At 48.6% G+C, this 16,165-nt stretch overlaps 1 protein-coding gene across 1 annotated transcript in view; it reads right to left on the bottom strand.

The window, feature by feature from the left end:
- Positions 1-16,165, bottom strand: part of Rhbdl3 (rhomboid like 3) — a 61,629-nt gene that overhangs the window by 5,276 nt on the left and 40,188 nt on the right. The window contains exons 8-10 of the mRNA XM_048792724.1: positions 15,456-15,568; positions 9,135-9,235; positions 1,123-1,183 (exon numbers count right to left, since the gene is read on the bottom strand). Of these exons, the coding sequence (XP_048648681.1) occupies positions 1,123-1,183; positions 9,135-9,235; positions 15,456-15,568 (275 nt within the window). The remainder of the gene's footprint in view (positions 1-1,122; positions 1,184-9,134; positions 9,236-15,455; positions 15,569-16,165) is intronic.

Genomic DNA, 16,165 nt, shown 5'->3' with positions numbered 1-16,165 from the left:
GCTCACCGCTCAGCTTGGCTAAAGCATGGGCATTCGAAACGGCACAGATTGGCTCTGAATTCTGGATTTATCACCTCTTTGCTGGGCAACCCTGAGCCAGAAGCTTAACTCTCTGAGCTTTAAGTTCCTACTTGTGACTTGACTTAATGATAGGCTCTCTGAAGGCATCTTCTGAGGATGAAAGGAGAGAGCGTGTGTCTCCCTTCTCTCTTCCTGGACCTCCATTGCTTCTGTTCAGGCTCAGGACATGCTCCTTACCGCTGGTCTCATCCCTCTCACACTACCCACCCTCCACATGGCATCCTGACTGGTTTTCTAAACCTCAAATCTATTTCTCCCTCTTATGGAGTCCTCCAGTGACCTCCCAGTACACTGGGGAGGAAGCACATTTTTTTTTTTTTTTTTCCTCTTGCCTTTAAAAACATTCCAATCTGACTTCCAGGATCTCACTAGCTTTATCTCCGGTCACAGCCACACACAGTCCCAAGCCTCCTTAGTGAGTTTTGACGGTCAGTGTGCCAGCCAATGACCTTCACACCCACCTGTGCTTCAGTTCACAGTGCACCTTTGCCCAACATGCCTCTGGCACCTCATCTCCCTGCTATATACCTGCTTGCCTTTAACACTCACAAGACCTCTGTAGGTAGAACTGACCTCTCCTGACTATAGCCTCCAGCACATCCTGCTCATAGGGGCTCACAGAGTAGTTATAGCTTGTGAAACTGATAAAAATGCAAGTTTTAATGTGCATGTGTGTGTATGCACGTATATGCACATGTATTCTGGGGAAGGGGTCTCTGACTTCCAATGGTGGATCTCAAACAACTCCATGATGCAAAAGGTCAAGAAGCTATTTCTCTTGATCTGGGTTCTGGTCACTGAGAACTTTTCTGTTTGCATATTTTATGTCCATAAAAAAGATGCGAAAAGGTGACGAAGCAGTGCAGAGGGACAGACCACCTCACTCCCCGCCCCCCACCTTGTTGGTCAGTACTAATGTGTCTCACTTTTTTTTCTTGATCACAAGCCTTTGCCCCTGAAAGGCAAGGACTGTGACATCTCTGTATCCCTAGGACCCAATGCCTGGTGTTCTCCCCAGCCCGCCCCCCCATCAGTACTTACTACAGACCAAGGCCACAGCCATACGCAGCAGCTTGAACTGGCACTTCATGCCTGACCAGTTCTAGAGAAAAAGGAGAGAGATTTATTACTTGAAGATCAGGCTGCTCCTCTGCAGGTAGGGATGAAAAGCGGACATTTAAAGAAATCACCTCCATGAACTCCTGAGAGAGCTGGGCCTTCGTAGCAGAATACACCAGCAGGACTTTTGAGATTTTAGAGGAAGGTAAGTTTATCCCTGTCATAAAAACTCTTTTTTTAAAAAACACTTTTTTTCAGTTGTTGATAGATCTTTTATTTTTTTATATGCGGTGCTGAGAATCAAACCGAGTGCCTCACACATGCCAGGTAAGTGCACTACTGCTGAGCCCCAGCCCCTGTCATAAAAACTCTTGAGGTCCACTAACAGAAGTAGAGAATCTACATCTCAGGAGACCAGAGCCCGTGTCCTCCTCCTCCTCATACATCACTGTGAGATAGCACCTGAGATAGCACTGTGTCTGCAGTTGACAAAGGATATGATGGAACATGACGTGGAATAGCACATCAAGCAAATCAAAGCAGAACCATCATCATCAAGATGATAAAAGAACTCAAAATCCTGCCTGTGAAGAACAAATGAGAAAACCAGTATCTTTCAGCTCAAAGACTCAGGGGTCAAGTTCACTGTTTTCAAGCATCAAGTGAGTCAACATGAGGAAAGGATGTATCCAGCACAAACTGCAAATAGGAGACTCCATAGATAAAAACTTCCCAGAGGCCAGGGTGGCACCCTTAATCCCAGCAGCTTGGGAGGCTGAGGCAGCAGGATCATGAGTTCAAAGTCAGCCTCAGCAATTCAGTGAGGCCCTCAGCAACTCAGCAAGATCCTGTCTCTAGTAAAATATTTTTAAAAAGGGCTGGGGATGTGGCTCAGTGGTTAAGCACCCTGCGTTCAATCCTCAGTACCAAAAAAAAAACCCCAAACCAAAACAAACCAAACCAAAAAACCAACTTCCCAGAGATGCATCTTCTAGTGTAAGGTCAGTTTCACATCTGATAAGCAGAACTGTCCAAAGATGGAATGATCCAGCGCGGGGTGGGGGTAGTGAGTTTCCCATCACTGAAGGTTCCAAACAGGGACTTCCATCACTCAGACAGAGCTGCTCCAGAGGAGAATCAGGCATTGAGAAGGGGGCGGGCCAGATGGCCTCCAAACAAGTCTCTCTTTCCCCTGAGAATCTCGGAAAACTCTGAACCACCAAGGCAGATCAACAGTACAATTATTCACCTTACAAAAGGATTTTTCACTTTACAAAAGACTTCACCACAGGGTTCCTTTAAGGGGCACTCCTGCAGCGCAAAGCCTTATTCCATTTCTACAGATGTGAGCACACAGCCCAGAACCAGCCTGCGAGCTTCCTGGAACACAGCGGCCCAGGGAAGGAGGCAACTGGGCACGGCCAGGGGGACTTCTGTTCTCCCCCCACCCACCCCATCTGCCCTGGCTGGCTGCCCCAGGGTCCCCTCCAGGGCACATCTCACACTCCTTGGAGGTTACAAGAACATCCCTTAGTTGAAATTCACGGAGACCCTGAACCCTGGCATGGACAATGCAGTCTATGACAGCGCCAGCAGAGCCAGCAGGACGTGGGGGAAGCTGCCAAGAACGGGGAGAAATCCTTGTCCCCTCCTCCCTGTTCCTCATTGTTCTTCACTGACCCACAAGCCCTGCCTTCACAAAAGATGGGCTGGGCCACATGTGGCCCCTCTTTAGGTGGAAAGTCTCAATTTGCTTGCAGACATGTTCTATGCTAAGAAGCAGATGGCAGGATAACACTGTCCCCTGCTGGTCTCTGCCCACAGAGGGACCTTGCCAAGAGATGGAACAAAATAGGAGTCGGGTGCCCCCCGCTGCAGTGAGCAGCAAGCTGGGCCAGCTCAACTGGCTGGAGGCGGGGGGCCACCAGCTCCCCTCCAGGCTGAAGCCTTCAGAGGGAAGGAACTCGGCATCATGAGCCAGCCAGCCTTCTCTTCCCAAAGGGGACACCTGCGGTCAAGTAGCCAACAAGAAGGCTCTCAGCCCTGTGAAGGGAAGCTGGCTACTTCCTGAGGCAGCCCTGGAAAGGGCTCTTATCACTGAAAAGTTCCTCCTCCTGTTGTTCTCTAGGCTCTGCCTCCCTGCTAGGCCACCTATGCATCTGTTTTTTTGTTGTTGTTGTTTTGTTTGTTTTTTAGAAAGGGCCTCACTCCGTTGCCTGGGCTGGCCTCAAGTGATTCACCTGCCTTTGACTCTTTTGTACCTGGAACTACAGGATGTGCACCACTGTGCCCAGTTATCCATGGGTTTTTATTCTTCATTAAAAGTGAGACCCAGCCAGGCGCAGTGGTGCACACCTGTAATCCCAGCAGCTCGGGAGGCTGAGGTAGGAGGATCATGAATTCAATGCCAGCCTCAATAACTTAGTGAGGCCCTAAGCAACTTAGGAAGACCCTGTCTCAAGATACAAAATAAAAAGGGCTGGGGATGTGGCTTAGTGGTTAAGTGGCCCTGGGTTCAATCTCTGGTACAAAAAAAAAAAAAAAAAAAAATCAATAAGACCCATGTTCATAGCAGCAGTATTCACAACAGCCAAAAGGTGGAAGCCACCCAAGTGTCTAGAGATGGGTGATTGGATAAACAAAATATGTAGACACACATACAAACGTGGCATATTACTCAATCGTAAAAAAGGAATTCTGACACATGCTACAATGTGGATGGACCCTGATGCTATGATGAGTGAAATAAGCCAGTCACAAAAAAACAACAACAACAACAACAACAACAAAAACACTGAACACTGCAGTGATTTCACTTGTGTGAAGTGCCTAGAGTGGTCAAATTCGTGGAGACAGGATGTAGAATGGTGGTTGTCGTGGGCTGGAGGAAGAGGATATGAGGAGGGAAGTGTCTAATGGGTACAGAGTTTCAGCTTGGGAAGATGAGGAAGCCCTGGAGACAGGATGGTGGCGGCGGCTGCATGACAATGTGAATGTCTTCGATGCCAGTGAGCAACATTCTGAAGTGTGGAGCTGGTAATAGGTGTATTCGCCACAGTACAAACAGAAGCCATACGGAACACTTCTGAGGTCCCTGTTCCTCATCAAAGTCTCTGAGTATCTTCTCTGAACACAGTGTGGCCTCTCTGGGCCGGATGTCGGATTAGTCTTAAAAAAACCATCCAAAACCCAGCCTCAGCAACAGCGAGGCACTAAGCAACTCAGGGAGACCCTGTCTCTACATAAAATACGAAATAGGGCTGGGGATGTGGCTCAGTGGTTGAGTGCCCCTGAGTTCAATCTCTCATATGAAAAAAAAAAAAAAAAAGCACCATCCATATTCCTAGTCTTGTATAGTCACTGGTGGGGTTGCTCAGAATTTCTTATTCTCTAGTGCCCTCATTTGTGAATTTCAGATAACAACAGCGCTCATGTCAATTACCTAGCTCATCAGGTGATTATAAGGATGAAATAAATGAATATGTGCAAAGCACTAATATCTGGCCATATAGTGGGTGACCTATAAATGTCTGATATTAGTATTTAGATCTGGTGCAAAGACAATGAGTTTTCCTGTAGAGTGACAGTAAAGATTCACAATCCAAATGACCTTGGACAGAGGGAGGGCGGAGGCTCCTGTTTGACCAGAGCATTCCCAAGCTAGCTTCCTGAGTTGACTATACCTGCCTGGCACCCAGCCAGAGGTACTGGAGTCTGCCAAGCTGATTCAGTCCAACCCTCCACCCAGCACTTTAGAGAAGAAGAACCTGAGGACCCAGGAGGGCTAGTTCAAGGTCATACTGAGTTTGCGGTGAGCTGCTAGGGTTCTGGGTGCAGGACTGCATCCACCACATGTCAGAGACAGGGTCACAGTCCATCTGCCTGTTCTGTCTGAGCCAGCTGCCCCCAGAGCTGAGTGAATGACAGTAAATGACCCGTCTCCTAGCAGCTGAGGGGTTAAATTAGAAAGTCAACCCTTCCCACCGGCTGCCTTATTTTCCCAACCCATTATTCCCTCCAATAAAACGAGTGCAGTGAAACACCAGGAGAGAAGAAAAAAATCTCTCCCACAGCCTGCACTGCTGCTGCTATAAATGTGGAAAAGCCCGTGGCCCCTGGGGAACACAAACCCTTTGCAGGCCCTTTAATTTCTTTCTTCCCCGAGCCTCACAGGGTGAGATAGGAACTCAGCCACAGCAAACAAGTCAGTAAACCAGTTGCCTTGACATCCCACTCAGCCAGCCAGTTGAGAGCTCAGAGGCAGGGGCTGCCTGAGCAGCTCTGGGGTCCAGCCTTGCCAACGGGTGTGAGGCCCTGGGTTCCATCCCCAGCACCACAAATTAAAAAAATATATATATATATATATTATATATATATAATATATATATATATTTTTTTTTTTTAAAATAAAAGAGCACAGAAATGGAAATCCAGTCAGGGAGCTTCCATTCAAATCAGCTTTATGTATCCTTGGTAGAAAGTTTCTTATCAAATGACTTAAAGAAATCCCCTGGGGCTGGGGTTGTGGCTCAGAGGTAAGGCCTTGTTGACCTAGCAGGTGTGAGGCACTGAGTTGGGTTCTCAGCACTGTATAAAAATAAATAAAATAAAGGGTTAGGGTTGTGACCATCTACAACTAAAAAAAAGAAGAAGAAATTCCAACACAGGAAACATATAAACATGTTACAGATAAAACTGGGGGTGATCATCAGCTCTACAAAAGGGTTTTTACTTTTAAACATAAACCTTAGAGCCAAAATCTTCTGTGTCTTCCAGATAAATATTTTTCCTTGTGCTTCCACCACATGGAACAATGTGCATAAATCCAGATCTCAACTGTGTTAGGAAAGCATCTAACATATAGAGCAAAGGGCAAGTAAATATCTTGTATATTTAAAAATGTATCTCTGGCCTATGGGCCCCAGCAGGAGGCAATTAATAAATTATTCAGTTAGGCAGATCTTTATATTTCTAATGTTTAGCAGTCTTAATAGCGGGTGATTTTGCAACCCAGATCTTTTGTTGAAATATTTTCTGAATTTAATTATTTGATGTAAACTGCAAGGTTTTTGAAACTCAATGTGTTTTTAGGAAAAATAAAATGTAATTTAAGGCAGATTCTCTTATTTAAATGGTCCTGAGAACAGAAGTGCCAGACACTTTTCTAAGATGTATCTGAAGCCAAAAGAATAATTTTCTGATTGTTCTTTATATAAATAGCTGGCAGAATTAATAGAGAAATCACACACACACACACACACATACACACACACACACACACACAGGATCTCATAGCCGCTGGGGATCTAGGGATTGAACCCAAGACTTTGTGCTTGCTAGACAGTGCTCTACCATTGAGCTTCATCCCCAGTCCTTTTTAATTTTAAGACAGAGTCTCTCTAAATTGCTGAGGCTAGCCTCAAACTTGTGATCCTTCTCCCTCAGCCTTCCGAGTAGATGGGATTACAGGTGGGTGGCACTGCACTCAGCTCTTTTCTTTCTTTCTTTTTTTTTTTTTTTTGTAGCATTAGGAATCAAACCCAGGGCCTTGCACATGCTAGGCAAGCACTCTATCACGGAGCTACATGTCCAGCCCCTAAACCAGATTTTCTGTCAAATCCATATCTTTTTGTCTTCTGTTGTGATGAGGGACTTTATTGTGCACAGGCACAGATATTCCAAATTTTCATTTCAGAATTAAAAGCAAGAGTATATCTATTAAGTTGAACCATATGAAATTGCCAATGTTCAAAAGCTCCGGGGCCACAGAAATGGCAATTTCAAATGGGTTGACCCAATGCACCTCTGAACTGCTCAGTACTGAGCTAATTTGGGCAAAGAATGTCCCTTGACCAAGGGGAAAGTGACCTTTCTAGTGAGTAAATTAGTTTTTTCACCATGGACAAGTATCACATGACTTTCTAGAGAAGGCTCCCCACATGCCAGACTCAAGGGCCTACAAAGCTCCCAGGTGGCTGGGAAAGCTGCTTCCTTCTGGGAAGACACTGGGTTCTCAGATGGGACTGCTCATCTCCACAGCCACCAGCCTTGGGCTACTTGCCAGAAAGAAGCATAAACTGGAACAAAACTACTTTCACACCTCCCTGGACCCCTCGGCCTTGTCCTGTGGTCCAGGGGTGGGCAGTGCTCACCATGGGAACTGCTGAGGCACAGGGCTGTTTCCCATGAGGCTCTCAACTCCTCTTGGCTCCTTCTTTCCCATGTTCTCCAGTCCTGCCTGTTCAGCCCCCATGCGCAGCTACAGCCACATCTTGGGGGGAGTGGGAGGGAGGAGGTCAGTCCTCCCCCACGGAGAGGAATTGGGGCAGGGGGCGGGGGAGTGGAGGAGGCCGAATTCAGAGGAAGAGCTGTGTCTGGGGAAAGATGTGGCACTGATACAGAATGACCCATTTAAAAGGGCCATGTGAGGCAGCCCTGTGCTCTGGGGCTTTCTGCAGACTGAGCTGTGTGTGAACACACGTGCACCAACACACACTCTCCAGGCTCTCCCGTTCACACATGCTTCCCACACCCGGGGCCTCTCTCTGAGCACTCAGAGCACTCACGGGAAGTGGAAGTTGCCAGAATCCAGGCCAAGAGCAAGAGCAGTCCGGCTCCCTCCCTCTCCCTCTGCCTCCCCCCACCCTCTCCACTTACAAAGGAGACAGTGGTGGGAAAAGAAGGGGTGGTGTTGCGAGTAGGGAAGGTAAGAACAGGACAAATCAAGAAGAAAATGTGAATTTAAGAATGTCCCAAACTGCTATAACTGAGCAGTCACACGATTGTCATACGGGGAGATGGTGATGAAGGACGAGGGGGGTGCCCGAGGGCCCCAGAGGGAGGCTAAGCCTTTTCTGGACACTATTCCTTCCTTCACCAAAAATTTAGCAGGTGCCGTCTAAAGCATGAGCCCAGCCCTGGGCCAGGTACAGGGGGCGAAAATGGATGTATAAGGCCTGCAGGTGTTGGGGCAGCAGGGCGTGGGGCAGGGCAGCCAAGCCCGGCCAGGGAGTCTCCCTTCCACCTCCAAACTCAGATGTCCTCCACACAGGGGCTTGGACAACCTCTATCAGGCTCTTCCCAATTTCTTGCCCTGCAGGTTGAGTCTAGTCTGAACCTCTTCCAGGAGGAATAGAGACATTAGGTTAACATTTATTTTCAGTGATTATTCTTTTTTTTGTGTGTGTGTGTGTGTCTGTGGTGCTGGGGATTGAACCCAGGGTCTTGTGCATGCAAGGCAAGCACTCTACCCAACTGAGCCATATCCCCAGCCTGATTATTCTTACTTTACCTCATTTATTATGTATCATTTCATTCCATGGACATAAAAATCGAGGCCCAAAGAGATTAAATAAGTTGCCCAAGGTCACCCTCTAGGAAGTGGGTCGCTGGGAGTCAGATCCAGGCTGTCTGACTCCAGAGCCCCTCCTCTTACCCATCACACGGCACTGCCCTTCAGGAAGAGGCAGAAGAGAGTGGGAACCGGAAGGGTGCTCCACCACATAAAGGGCTGGCACAGGGGAGCAACACTTGATTGGCTGTCAGGAGATGTGGCTTCAAGTCTTGGTTTTTGCAACCAATTTGGTTATGACTTTGGACAAATCACTTAACCTCTCAGAACCTCTTTTCCTATTTGATACTTTTGGAGAAATAATCTCTAAGGCCCTTTGACTTTTTAACGAACTTTTGACAAACAAGGCATTCCAAAGATCGTACACAGTAGTGGCCAAATTTTAACACTTTTTCTAAGTCACTGAATGGGAAAGAGTTGGGTACATTCATAGGCCAAGGCAAAGCTATGGAAAAAATATAAATGGGTATGGGAGGGACTCCACTGAGATGGGCCTTTGGAGGGGGAAGGGTGTTTGTGAACCCTGCTCCCATCCAGCTGGCACTTGACAGGTCTGGGCTGGGCCAGCTCCAGTGGATTAATGGCCAGGTCCAGTGGCAGCAGAGGAGAAGAAGGGAGACATGTGGGAACAGAAGGGTCTCACCATGACGATGTTTGCCAGATGGGCAGAGACGAGGGCATACACCCCTCCGGAAGAGCCCACTACCGGTGCGGTCATGTCAGCCACAGACACAGCCAAGGACCCTGGTTCAGAAAAAGAGAAGGAGTTCGTAAGAATGCTGGACTCGGTTGCCCACCCCAGCCCTGGCCCTCCGAGTCGGCTGCCGGGGCAGGAAGACCCTATAGCAAGAGGCTCCATGTCCTCTTCCTGATACTAGGTTGCCTTGGAGCCTCCTATGGATTTCCCAGAGGATTGGTTTATGGCCGAAAAGACCACTTGGTTCAGCCTATTCATTTTACAGATAGAAAACCAAGACTCCAAGAAGGGAGGTGACCTGCCCAAGATGGAACTTGGGTTACAACCCGTATCACCTGCCTCTCATCCTAGCCTCTGCCTAACACTGAGGTGGCATTGGGGTTGGGAACAGCAGTTATCATGGAAACAGCTGCCCTGCAGTGAACACTGGGTCAGACCCTGAAGACCACCCTTTGATGCAGGTGCTAATGGCCTCGCTTTAGAGATGAGGAAAGGCTCTGAGCCCAGAGACCCCTGGTGGGAAGTGCTGGACCCAGGATTTGAGCCAGGTCTGCCTGATACAAAACCCAAAACCCGTATTCCTCTTTCTTTCTTTCTTTCCTTCTTTTTGCAGTGTTGGGGATCCAACCCAGGGCTTCATGTCTACTAATCAAGCACTCCACCATCGACCTACAGTCCTAGCCCCAAACCTGTGGTCTTGACCAAAGCCGGTGCTCTTGGCAGCCACCCTCCAACCTGGTACAAGAGGCTGTCCCTGCCTTCCCCATGGCTCCTTCTAATGAGCTGCATCTAGAAACCTGCAGAGCTTCACCACCCACCTCTCTCCAGCTGAGCTAAATCACAAAAGGCCAACAGAATCTCCCAAGTAGGGCTTCTCTGGAGGAAAAAATGTCCTTGAAAAGTCCCCCAGGAAGAAAAAGAGATGATGTCACACTCTCTGGGGGAAAGGGAGGTCTACAGTTCTCTTGGTTTAGGGGATGACAAACTTTTGTCCTGGAGGAGGGAAGCTGGGCAGAGAGGAGATGGGAAATTTATTGTTCTGGTCTCATTTAAGTGTGATCAATGCTTTGGCTTCCAGGGAAGGACACAAGAGACTAAAAATAACTAGGAGGTAGAGTCCACGGCATAGAGGATGAGCTGTGGCTGGCCTGGGTGAGTGTGCAGAAATCACCACTGGAAAATGCCCGCAGGCTCATGAGCCAATTAGCCACCGGAGAGAGTGGGGCACTGGCAGGAAGCGGAATTCTGCAGGCTCTATAGGGTGGAGGATCCCTCTGGAAGAAAACTGGGCCTAGCCCAGGAACAAGGGCACCCAACCATCTGGACCTGGACACAGAGAGCTAGCTGCCTGACCTTGACATGGTCAGGTCACCTGCCTCTGTCCAGCCCTCTCAAGTCTCCTGCATTCACTGAGATCCTTCAGGGAAGGAAGGAATCCCCACTACCAATTCCTTGGTCTCAAGGGAGATGTCATCACTGGGAAGTGATTTCCGCACTGTCTCCTACCGTGTGTCATCTGTTTTGGGTGAGGTCTGAGTCATTTTGAATCTTNTGGGAGATGCAATGCCACGACGATCTGGTTCAGGGGTGTGTGGGGGGTGGGAGGGGGACCAAACTGTCCTGAACTGAGGACTCCCAAGTCCTTCTCCCCTCCCAGGGCAACTATAAATCTTTCTTCCTGCCTTTCATGCCTTCCCTCCAGCTTTAATTAGGTATTGATCTATTGTCAGATAACTTTCTTTTCTTTTTCTTCTTCCTTGTCTTCTTTTTTTAATGGCCTTGCTATGGGGTCAGCCATATATAACAAGAAGGAAGAAAGAAAAATCCCGGGGTGGCAAACAAACAGGCAGCAGGATCTGCATGACAAAGGATTCCCACGCTCTCTTCTGGAGCACCGTCTGAGAAGGCTGCATTGCAGGGCTGCACAGGGCTGGCTGCCCAAGCCGCTCCTCATTAATTACCATTTGGACAGAGGAAGCCCCAGCCTCCCTGGGCTGGCTCCTTTCCTCCCGCAGGTCCTAGCAAACCTGCTCTCTCCTCCCGCCCAGCCTGGTCTACCAGGGGCCCAGAGGCAGGAGTCAGGGCAACTCCAGGCATGGGAGGGCGCTTGCCAGGGTCAAGCCTGCACAACGCTGACCTTTCCCTCACCCAACCCATGGTTTAGAGTGCTGACCCCAGAGCCAGGGGTCAATTTGGGATGGTGGCAGGAATATGGGATAGTGGTGCAGCTGGCTAGCTGTATGACCCTGGGTTCTCTGGGCTTTAGTTTTCACATTTACAAAATGTGAGGTCTAAGGCTTTCCAAATTGTAAGCAGTAAAATCCCCTTTTCCAAAGAAACCTTTCCAGGGGTCCCCTAACATATGGAGGGAACTGCTTAGACTGAATGGGGTGGGGACCGGATAGAAAAGCTTGCCACCCACTGGAGGGTCCTGGAGCATTCCTTCCAGAGAGGAAATTCAATGATCCCAGGTCTGTCCCAAGATCCAGGACCAAGGCTGAGATCATGGTTCTGGAACCTTGAAGGTAACTACCTAGCCCCACCTGCCCAGACCTTCCTAAGGCTCCTACAGATCAGCCAGGGATAGAGAGACTGGCATCAAACACAAACACAGGGATGTGTGCATATAAATAAAGTAATAAAGGCTACCAGGGGGGCTGGGGATGTGGCTCAAGCGGTAGCGCGCTCGCCTGGCATGCGTGCGGCCCGGGTTCGATCCTCAGCACCACATACAAACAAAGATGTTGTGTCTGCCGAAAACTAAAAGAAATAAATATTTAAAAAAAAAAAAAAAGGCTACCAGGGGCAGGACATGAGGGCCAAGCAGGGTTCCTTCATAAGCACTGTGAACCTCATGGATGACATGCTCATAAGGCCAGTACAAATTCCAAGGAGGTTGTGGGGACAGAGGACTGGGAAAGAACTGCAAACTAGAGTGACATCCATTCTCTACACCGCAGCAGATTAAGAGGCAGGTTTTACTCAGGGTTACGTGTTTTCCAAAAAAACATTCTGGGTCCATGGTGACCTCACCATAAGGCACAGGTGCAGTAATTTAGGCTGGAAAGTTTTAAGGCAGGTGTTCTCCAGCATCTCCCTTGGCCATTAAAACAATCCAAGCAACAACTGGCAGAACATCTACCTTTAAGCAATGTAACTTTTTTTTTAACATATTTTTTTAATTGCCAATGGAGCTTTATTTTGTTTATTTATATGTGGCGCTAAGAATGGAACCCAGTGCCTCACACATGCTAGGCAAGCACTCTACCACTGAGCTACGACCCCAGCCCCTAAGCCATGTAACTGTATTCATGTATTCTTCATTTACTTTACAAATATTTATTGCCTAACAGGTGCCAGGCTCTGGGGATGCACATGTGGCTTAAAATCCATATAATCTATAATAAAAGGTTGGTGATGTATCGAAAGTACTGGTTTTCAAAGTACTTAGACTGTCAGCTCCATAATTCTTAGCCATAAACAAGTGACATATTCACGTCAGATGTTGGCTAGAAGCACAGGGCTCCACCCCAGCTCTACTACTTCTAAGCTTGGCAAATAGAATAAGCCATTTAACCTCACTGACCTGCCGGTAGCGTAGGGGTGACAACACAGGACTGTTGTGAATACAGGTGATGGCATACATAAACAACAGTCTGTATCACATGGCTGGAGCACCATCTGTACACCCCAGAAGTCAGCCTCCATGTTACAAAACAAGAGGGCCTTGGGTTTGGAATGCTTTCATTCAGCAGGAATTAGAGACATTAGGGAGGAGGGCTAGATTCCTATTTAAGGCCTCTTTTGATTTCTTTTTTTTTTTTTTTTTTGTATCTGGGATTGAACTCAGAGGCACTCAATTACTGAGCCCCATCCTCAGCCCTATTTTGTATTTTATTTAGAGGCAGGGTCTCACTGAGTTGCTTAGTGCCTCAGCTTCCTAAACTGCTGGAATTACAGGCCTGAGCTACCGTGCGGGCTTGCCCTTGATTTCTGATAATAAATTACCTGCACAAAGGACAAGGCCTACCTTCTAGTTCTCTTCATACTGTGGTAGTGTTTAAAGGGTGTAAGCCCAGCTCTACCATGTGCAGTCTGTGTCTTCTTGGGGGTCACTTATCTATGCTTCTTCTTCATTTTTTTTTCCCGGTGTTGGGGATTGAGTCAAGGACCTTCCACATATTATTTTAAAACATTCTTTTCCCCCTTTCTTTTTTGCAGTACTGGGGAATCAAACTCAGGGCCTTGTGCATGCTAGGCAAGTGTTCTACCACTGAGCTATATCCTCAGCCTCTAGGGACTGCCCACACATTAAACACTTTAACCACTGAGCTGCACCCCTAGGAGTCTAAACTGAGGTTTCTATATGCACCAGGTGGAGAGTCCTGGTACCTGCCCTGTGTGGGTGGGTTGTGAGGATTAATTATAGCCTCACATGGGAGGCACTGATAACTACCGGCTATCCAGTTGAAGTCCAGCTATCTGCAAAAAGGTTCCCTCTTAGAGGAGGGGAATGGAGGCGGAAGAGGGGGACCAGCCCAGGCAGATCAATCAACTCAATCCTGGAGATCAATGACAAGCTATACGTGGCGACCAGAAAGCCCTTTGGTCTGGATCAATGACTCCGACAGAACACGGCGTGCCCTTGGCTGGTAGCTACAGCCCCACACCCTCACATTTACTTGATGAGCCCTGTGCTTCAGTCTGTGTAGCTTCCCACTCTGCAGTGACATCACTGGGAAGTGATTTCCGCACTGTCTCCTACCGTGTGTCATCTGTTTTGGGTGAGGTCTGAGTCATTTTGAATCTTATTTCTGTCTTCCAGGTTATTGGCATTCCCATGTAATTGACTGAGAACTGCAAGTGTTACGAGTGTCTTCCCTGTTCCTCTCCATTTAACATCTGGGACTCTGGGTATGGAAAAAGTGGTTATAAATCCCCAGATGTCAGGATGGGGGTTGTGGGTGGCTGAACAAGTCTAGAACATAGAGGTACTCATCGGCTCTTTTTTTTTTGGGGGGGGGTACTGGGATTGCACCCAGAGACTCCCTACCACTGAGCCACATCCCCCAGCCCTTTCTATTTTATATTTTGAGACAGGGTCTTGCTAAGTTGCCAAGGCTGTCCTTGAATTGCACCATGGCCTTTGTGAGAGATTTGGTAGCTGCTGGATTCTGGGAAGGGCAGTAGGTGCTGTCCAAGGTCGAAGGTTCTGGCCACCCACAGGAGAGATGGAGATGGTGCAGGGAGAATCTCCTAGGACCAGCCCCATGTGTGGGGGTTAGGACCCTTCCCTCTTCAATTTCTAAGACCACATCAGTCACCACCAAGGGTCCCTGCCTGCCGGTGGTTTACAAGGCTGAAGCTGCCCTACTCTCCTGATGGCGACTTTAATGCCACTCAGAAAGGATTAAGATCTTACTTAAACATACACACAAAGCTCCCCTGGGCACAGCTGTCAAGCTGAAGAGCTGAGGCGGCAAAACTTGTTTAAAAAAGAAAAGAAAAGAAAAGAAAGCCAGCAATAACGTTGGAAACTTCACAAGGGAGATCCCTGTGTTCAGAAACCAGATGGGTGAAACCGTTCCTAAAAAAAATCAGCTCTGGTCTCCCCAGTCTTTTGCCCCGTCCCTGCTCCCACAGGCAGAATAGGAAGAAGGCAGAGGCCTGACTCCTCCAGAGGGCCACTGCCTCAAAGGCCAGACTCTTCTGTCTGCAGTGGGTCAGTCAAGGGGTCTGTGGCTGGTACAGGAAGAGGTAAGACCTCCCTTTGGGTTCAAGTGCTACCTTGGCCAGGCAGGTGCCGCCTCTGCCCACACCTCCAATGCCCTCTCAGTGATCTGGCTGCACCCTTGCAGATTATGCAGCACCCTTATTCCATTTGTTGCCTCACTCCAGCCCCTCAGGGACCCTACAGGCAGATCTCATTAGTTCCCTCTTCAAACTTAACAGGACCAAGAGAGGTTCAGGAATTTCCCAGAGCTCCCGTGGCTCCCACATGGCAGGGCAGAAACTGAAAGCCAGTCAGCCAGTTCCAAATCCTGCCCTCTCCCCTTTTTACCCTGACACACCTCCCGCTCCAGGTGGCTGTCCCCTTCCAGCCTCCGGGAAATAGAAGGGTCTGCCTCTGAGACAGGAGCTTTGGTGATGAGGAGCCTGTGTGCGCTCCGGAAGCCTGGGGCTGATCACACCCATCAGACCACGGCCCACCCTCCCTCAGCCCACCTGGTGAGGCTTACCCCTTGGACGCAGGGCCCACAGGCCTACCTGCCACGACACCGGCCACGTACACAAGCCCAATGCGGGTCGCTCCGTGCACCATCTCCAGAGGCACCCCCACCAGCAGCTGCAGCACCACGTTGAGTGCCAGGTGTTCTACCCTGTGACAGACCACATCCATTCATTCATTCATTCAACACGGTGTGCCCAGATGCTGGGGATCCAGGAGGGAAGAACACTGTCTCTACCTTTGAGGAGCTCATGATCTGGGAGGAGGAATGACAATGCAGACAGACCATCTTGGAAAGAGTAGCCCTTCCAGTGGACAGAAGCACATGGACAAGGTGGTGACTGGCAGTATCTGCACCTGCCACCATGAGAGGGACTAACCACATCTAGCAGCTCCATGGGTCCATGCATAAGCCACAGCTCAGAGAAGGCAGTAACTGCCTTAGACAGCTAGTTAGTGGCTAGGTCTCCAATCTACCTGACTGCTCCCCTTCATTCACCAGGCCCTGTGGTCACTCTGGCTTTCTCTCGTATTTGTGTGTGTGTAGTACTGAGATTGAACACAGGGCCCCTCACATGCTTGCCAAGCGCTCTGCCACTGAGCCACATCCTCAGTCCTTCTCTATTATATTTTTAAAATTTTATTTATTTATTTGTTCTAACTTGTTATACACGAGAACTACTGATATTGAAAGAGAAAGATGGTCTCAAAATAAGTGCAAGTATTAAAGAGATCTCCTGTAATTTAG

Source organism: Marmota marmota, unplaced genomic scaffold, assembly GCF_001458135.2.
Source record: "Marmota marmota marmota unplaced genomic scaffold, marMar, whole genome shotgun sequence".
Taxonomy (NCBI): domain Eukaryota; kingdom Metazoa; phylum Chordata; class Mammalia; order Rodentia; family Sciuridae; genus Marmota; species Marmota marmota.
The sequence above is the reverse complement of the archived record's forward strand: the minus strand, read 5'-3'. Positions and strand labels throughout refer to the sequence as shown.